This window comes from Elaeis guineensis, chromosome 2 (assembly GCF_000442705.2).
Source record: "Elaeis guineensis isolate ETL-2024a chromosome 2, EG11, whole genome shotgun sequence".
Taxonomy (NCBI): domain Eukaryota; kingdom Viridiplantae; phylum Streptophyta; class Magnoliopsida; order Arecales; family Arecaceae; genus Elaeis; species Elaeis guineensis.
Window position 1 is genome coordinate 88,211,907 of NC_025994.2, and position 7,060 is coordinate 88,218,966.

A 7,060-nucleotide genomic window follows, 5' to 3' on the forward strand; every position below is an offset into this window, starting at 1 on the left:
GATCGGATGACTGAAGCCAATTGTACCTCGATTGATCAGTCCTAAGTAGGATGCCTTTATCAGTGACCACAGCATCACCGACAACATCCTCTTTGCTCAGGAGTTCATGCATGATCTGCGGTGGGCATCTGTCTACCGTAGCCTGATGGTGATCAAGCTAGACATGGAGCATGCTTATGATTGGATGAGCTGGCACTTTTTGCGACGGACGATGCAAGAGCTTGACTTTTAGGACAGGTGGACCAATTGGATCATGGATTGCATGGAGATTCTGAGCTTTGTAATTCTGATCCATGACGCACCGACAGATTTTTTTCACTCGACAGTCGGACTTTGCCAATGTTGCCCTCTCTCCTCCTATTTATTTATCTTATGTGCTAATACTTTGTCTCGGGCATTGAGAGCGGCAACCCAGGGGTCGAAGCTGGAGTTTTATAGACTTGCCCTTGAGACTGAGTCACTCTCATACCTTCTTTTTGCTGATGACTATCTTTTGATTGGCTAGGCCTCCATCCAGAATGCGAGGTGTTTTGTTTCCATCATTGAGGCCTATTGCCATGCATCAGGCTAACTTGTGAACTTGCAAAAGTCCACGATCATCTTCAATCCTAAGACGAAGGTCTAGATGAAGCAGACTATCCGAGATAGGCTGGGGATCCAAGAGCAGATTGGAATCCTAGTTTATCTTGGGGTTCCTATCATGGGACGGCATCTTTAGAGGGTTGACTGCAGGCATATGGAGCAGCGGATCCAGAATCGCCTGGACAGTTGGCAAGACAATGCCCTCTTTATGATGGGCAGGCGACCCTCATCAGATTTGTCTTGAACTCCATTCCAATCTATCTTCTGATGAATATAGTAGTTCCTGTTTCTTGTCTTAGGAGGTTGGAGCAGCTTTTTTGCAACTTTTTGTGGAGCTTTAGGCATGATAGTCGGAGAGTTCATCTAGTGTCTTGGGAGGCGGTCTGTCAGCCCATGTGAGATGTGGGACTCAGAATTCAATTGCTACTAGATAGGAGAGAGGCTATGATTGCCAGACATGTTGCTAGATTTCTTCTTCAGCCTGATTGTCTGTGGAGTAGGACGATGAGGGCTAAGTATGGGGTGTAAAGTCAGAGGTCCCAGATCCGAACTGTTCGTGAATGCTCTTTCATATGGAGGAAGATCTGCACCCGTGTCCTTACTGTGCTTGCCCAGGTCAGATGGCTGATTGGGGATGGAGCATCAGTTGAGGTGAGCCAGGATGCCTGGATCTCTAGCTTCCCTCTTTTCAGATGGCCGACATATATCAACATGAAGGTGAAGGACCATCTACGGGTCTACGAGTAACTCATCATCGATAGTAGGACTTGGAGAGTTCAAGACATCATCCGTCTCTTTGGTGGCCTACTTGCTGATCAGATTCTTGCCATCCCAGTGTCTGTCCATCAGACATAAGATCTGAGGGTGTGGGATAGTTCATGCTTTTCCAAGGCCCCTGTGAGGGATATTTTCATAATTAGTGGGACTATGCCATATAGGAGGATCGAGGCTGCTTGGATTTGGAGAGTGACTGCTCATCCCAAAATGAGGCTATTCATTTAGAAGGTTGCTTGGAACCGGCTTCCGACCCACATACTGCTTAGAGACAGGGGTATGGATCTTTCGGCTGCCTGCCCAATTTGCGATCTGGAAGAGTCGACAGAACATGCTATCCTGAGCTGCCCGAGAGTGAGACTGATCTGGAGGAAGGTGCGAGATCACCCTTAGGAGGCGACTGGTGGCTCTTGGATGGGCCTCTTCTTGGATTTGATTCATCAGAATACGATCGGAAGGCAGATCGAGACCTGGGGGGATTATGGCATATGTTGTCTATCAGATATGACTTTTCAGGAATAATTTATTTTTCGATGCTGAGGTGGTGCCTATACATTGGGTGTTAGAGAGAGCTATGGGTCTGGTCGAGGAGTGTTGCTGTTTCGATGCTGCTATGTTATCCTGTGACATTTTCGAGTCCTGGGACCCTCATGCTGCTCTTGCAACGAGCCAGAGGATTATCTTCATTTCCTAAGAGCCTCCACCCTCGGGGTTTGTCAAGATCAATTTTAATGGCAGTGTCAAGGATGGCAGGGGTGGCGCTAGCTTCATTATTTGGAGTTCAAATACCAGATTGTTGACAGTGGGGCATTCATATCTGTTTGAGCCCTCTTTCTCAGGTGTGGAGTTTTGGACTGTGCGCCAGACACGAGCTGAGAGTGGAGAAAATTTGTATTGAGGGCGATTCGACGACCGTCATCAGTTGAATTTGGGATGACACGAGACAATTGGAGGTCTATCCATTACTCCGTGACATCTGGACATCCGTCTGAAAGTTTATCGAGATATCAATTTGTCATGTCCTTCGAGAGCCAAACAGTATGACAAACTAGTTTGCTTCTTTTGTCGTTGAGCATTCCAAAGATTTGATTTGGTGATATAGTCAGAACTACCCACAAGTCTGTAGGATATTTTATATTTTGATATGTTAGAATATACTCGGAGTCACGTGATCATCCATCTGTATCAAAAAAAAAAAAATATCACTGCATGATTTATTTCTATAGTCATAAGTTGCTAATGAAATATCGTGGAGAAAAAATTGGCAGCAAAGAGGCTCGAAGCTTAGAGAAGTCCGACGGAGGGGATGACCGATTGGACCACAATGATAAAGGCCCACTAATCAAAATAAATAAATAGATAAAGGACACTTATTATAAAAGTGAGCTCATGGAGGTACCCTTTGTAGCTCACGGGCTTCTGGAATCCAGTTCGGGGCCCCTAAGGCTTATTTTATTTACTTAGAAGTGGAAGGACATAAATCAGCAGATGGCTATTGAAGACTCAAACAACATAGGCAGTTTAAATGGAAGAGCAGGGGAATCCAGCACGTTATATTGGATGCCGCATGGTAGGCAAGCATTACATGGTAGTGTATCTTGGTGCCAATCCAATTTAGTTAAAGGGCAATGGAACATTGTTTCATGATTTTCTTGTCTTGCACTCATATAAAGAGAGCCAAAAGGAGGACCAGCCTTTTGGGGGAGGCTTACATGCCAAGTATTCAGAGGACTCTAATCAGATTAATTTATTGGATGACAGAACCTTTTTTTTTCCTTATCCATAGTTTATCACAGAACATTTTCACATTATTTTATACCAAATATTTTTTAAAAGGAGCTTGAGTAAATTGACACTTCTTGTATTGTGGATACTAGGGCTTTTTTATTTATCAGATTGCTTGTATTTCGATTGGTTCTGGAATTATGATGAGAGCTGCAAATGGATGCCTAATTTGCACGTCATTCAAAGATTTTTTTTTTTCAAAGAATTTTACAAAGAAAGAACACGTATTCTTGCGTCAAGTCAAGGAAAATCGTTTCCTTGAGGTAAATGATGACTGCTTCAAATATCAAGCTACAATTTGATATTTCATACTTGAAGTTGAGGACTATTGGACTGCTTGATGTTCAAAAACTTTTGCTTTGAAGAGTGGGGGAAAGAAAAACCTAGAAATTTGAGTACTGCTCACTGTTAATTTGTGCTTTGAAGTAATTTGGAGAATTCCTCCTGATTAAGCTTTTATCTAAAACAATGGACAAAGACACATTCTTGGTTTGATCATGTCTTGAGAGAATCCTTAGGTTGACAATTATTTCCTCCTTTCCCACATAAACGCATCATCTTTGGTTAGCAATCAGAATGATGTAGCTCTATAGTCCCCTTGTTGACCGTGAGTAGGATTTCAAGTGCATGCTTCAGCATTTTTATCAGCAACTACACCTTAAGACAATTTAGAACAGATCATCCAGGTCTTTTTGTGGCATGCCTCAACTACTACATCAAATAGAAGCTCTTTGGGATCCATCTTATCCCAGCTGAAGTTCATATGTGGGTTGACACTATGTAACAAGGACCAAAAGCGGAGCACATTCAGCTTATAAACTGAACTGGATCTTATTGAACAAAATCTTAGCCTGGCTGCACCAAAGTCACAGCCAAGTTAATAGACACCATTAGCCAGAATTAATTTGATCTCAATCATTTGAATTTTGAAAAACCAGTTACCTACAATCCATATTGTCAGCTTCACAAGTATGATCTAAGTTCTAAAATGACATTTTATCAGCTCTCAACCTGACATCAACCGCAACAATCACCAATAAACAAATGAATAAAGAGATAGAAAGAACTAATTTGCTGACTCACACTAATACCTAAATTCCTCACTAAATCCATGAGATGTAAGTAAAAAGAAGATCCGTGCACAACAGAAATGCAACACCAAAAAATGAAATTGGATATTCTTTCTTCATTGACAGATGAAAATGAATTCATACATTCCACTACTTTAAAAACTACTCTTCTCTGAATTACAACCCCTACTCATCAAGATATCTCCACACAAGTGAACCACAAAGTGTTTTCAGGGAAGAAAGAAAGAAAAAAGTAGAGAGAGAAGAAGAAGAGGAGTAGAAGACCAAACTACCAAGTCCTGCAGGACAAGTGACATATAGAGGGAAGGTCCCATAAAGAATCAGAGGGATCACGCACTGTCTCCAAGTACTCCTGAACTCCATTCATCGCATAGAGCGACGCCGATATCTGCCTTTCCACCTTCATTCTATCAAACTCTGACAGCTCTGAACTTGCATCAGGCAATTCAAATCCATCAAACCAACGGTCGAATCCAGATTCAAATAACCATGAATTATTATCTGATGGTGAAGACCTCCATTCGAGTTCTTCTGCACCATTGCTGAAACATGGTCTGTAGACTTCATTAGTTATTGGTATGTCTTGTTTCTTATCATGAACAAGAGCAGCAGTACTAGTACTACCGCTGCTTTCAGTTGTGATAGTGCTTGAACTAGTGCTAGTACTAAGACTAGTGGCAGGAGTAGAGGCGCAATAGCTTTGAGAATTGCTGGTTGTATGTTGAGGTTGAGATCCAATTTTGCTGAGCTTCTTGTGATCGAGGAGTTTGCGAATCCTCGATGCTATCGGGGAGTCCGTGGAGACATGGGTGATGAAGTTGGTGCGGGTGTTGGATCCTCGGAGGAGACAGGCGGCCTCATCGTACGCTCGGGCTGCCTCCTCGGCGGTCTCGAAGGTACCAAGCCACATCCTAATCTTTTGTGTGGTATCCTTGATCTCTGCTACCCATCTACCTGATGGCCTTTGCCTCACACCAACAAATTTGGTGCTGCTGCTCTTGGTCCTCCCTTTGAACTTGGTAGGCTTGGAGATTGGGACTCGGTGCTGCTGGTGCCTTTGTTGCTGGAATTGGAGCTCCATGAGTGGAGTGGTTGGTAGAAGAGATTGGCTGTGGGTGGGGGTGGGGGTGGGGGTGGGAGGGAGGGGAGGGGAAGGATTTAAGGGGAGGAGAGGAAAGGAGGGATGGTGGAGAGATTGTCCTGACCTTGTTGTCTGGTAGCAATTTGGAAGTTGTGGAGCTCTCGAATGACTGGGTTTCCAATGAGGATATGATGCATTTAGTCATTTGGAGGAGTTTCTTTCAATGTTTGTCAGCTGTGATAAACATGTCCCTAGTCCTTGACTGCAGGTAGAATGACCAAATTGCCCTTGGTCAGCTTGGCCCCTAACCCAACCAAGCAAGTTTTTTAAAAAATCTTAGTAGATATGAAAAATTTTAAGGTCTAATTAGTGTTATCACATGCAATACAAAGCACCTTTGCAGAAACAAAACAAGCAATGCACATTGCATTTTTGATGCTCTATTGCCTCATAAACAAGAAAGCTCAAAGATCTAAGTAGGAGCATGGCAAGTCAAGTAAATCATATTTTTGATGGTCCATGTGAGAATGATTTGTATAATTGTTGGAGTAATTTGTTTTATAAGATGGCGCACGTTGTAGTCCCACTTAATAGCTTCTCCATCAGCATTTCAATATTTTTTTGGATGATCTAACTCTTTTCCCATGATAGTTTTTCCCTCTCTAAATTTCTCAAATCACTTTTCCATGTATGCTTTCTTTTATTACTTGAAATAAGAATAAGTGGTTGAGCTAAAATCAAATATTAAAAATTAATGCACCAAAATTACATCAAGCTATTATGCTTGCTAGTAATTGATGATCAGTTTCAATTGAATGAAGTTATATATAACCTTCGCCATAACCTATATTATAGCTACTGATGTTTTGTATTTTCTAAATTTCTAACCAAAATGAAGGTGGAAAATCTAGATAAAAAGCAAGTAAAGAGCTTGTTAACTATGGCACTTGATGGTAAAGAGCTTGTTGACTATGGTACTTGATCTTAAGAAAAATCTACACTCCACAGATAACTTCAAAACCTACAATCATTCGATATCTAATCAAATATGTGATCTATAATGCAAATTAAACAAAATCTTTTTCCCTCTTGCCTTTGTTTTACATGAACATAAGCAAAGAAAATAGTATTATGGCTCTTGGCCTCAGCAAAGATGTTGTTTAAAAAGTATCTCAATGAATTTGATTTTCGCATCTTTTCCTCTTGATTAAAACCAAAAAAAAAAAATGCTTTAAAAGGACATGCTTGACATTTGGAAAGAACACAAGAACAATTTGGAGAAGAGACAAAGGCATTTGAGACTGGGCAGGTCCCGTTGGTTTTGTAGGACCTGGTCTTGCTTCTCCCAGTGCTTTGACTGGTCAACCCTAACGCGAGCCAAGTCATGGAGGCACGACTAATTGCCATTTGGCGACATGTAGAGCTCCTCCACGCTACCCGACGAATGGATGCACCCAAGGGATGTTTGGGACAAGATGGGGGGGTCTACATTAATTCTATAAGAAGAAAGGGACAAAGATTTTTGTCCATGATCATCTTCGATTCGAGTAGGTAAGATAACAACAGCCATTGCCTTTTAGAATAACTCGCACCAATAGCCCTGCGTTGCCGCTAGGTATGGTCAGCATATTGAAAATTTTGTATAAAAAATGAACAATTTCAAATAAAATTATAAGATATAACTATTTTTTTTATATATTTTTTCATTAATATTATAAATTATAATATGGAAGAATAATATTGATTT

The 7,060-nt window shown here is 41.4% G+C and overlaps 1 protein-coding gene across 1 annotated transcript; it reads right to left on the bottom strand.

The window, feature by feature from the left end:
- Positions 1–4,292: 4,292 nt before the first annotated feature.
- LOC105054764 (ethylene-responsive transcription factor ERN1) lies at positions 4,293–5,349 on the bottom strand. The gene has a single exon (XM_010936357.4). The coding sequence runs from the start codon at positions 5,311–5,313 to the stop codon at positions 4,501–4,503; it is 813 nt and encodes a 270-aa protein (XP_010934659.1). The 5' UTR covers positions 5,314–5,349; the 3' UTR covers positions 4,293–4,500.
- Between the last annotated feature and the right edge of the window lie 1,711 nt (positions 5,350–7,060).

Bases quoted from the DNA above. Each gene is read 5' to 3' on its own strand.
- LOC105054764 (XM_010936357.4), bottom strand. From the start codon at position 5,313: ATGGAGCTCCAATTCCAGCAACAAAGGCACCAGCAGCACCGAGTCCCA.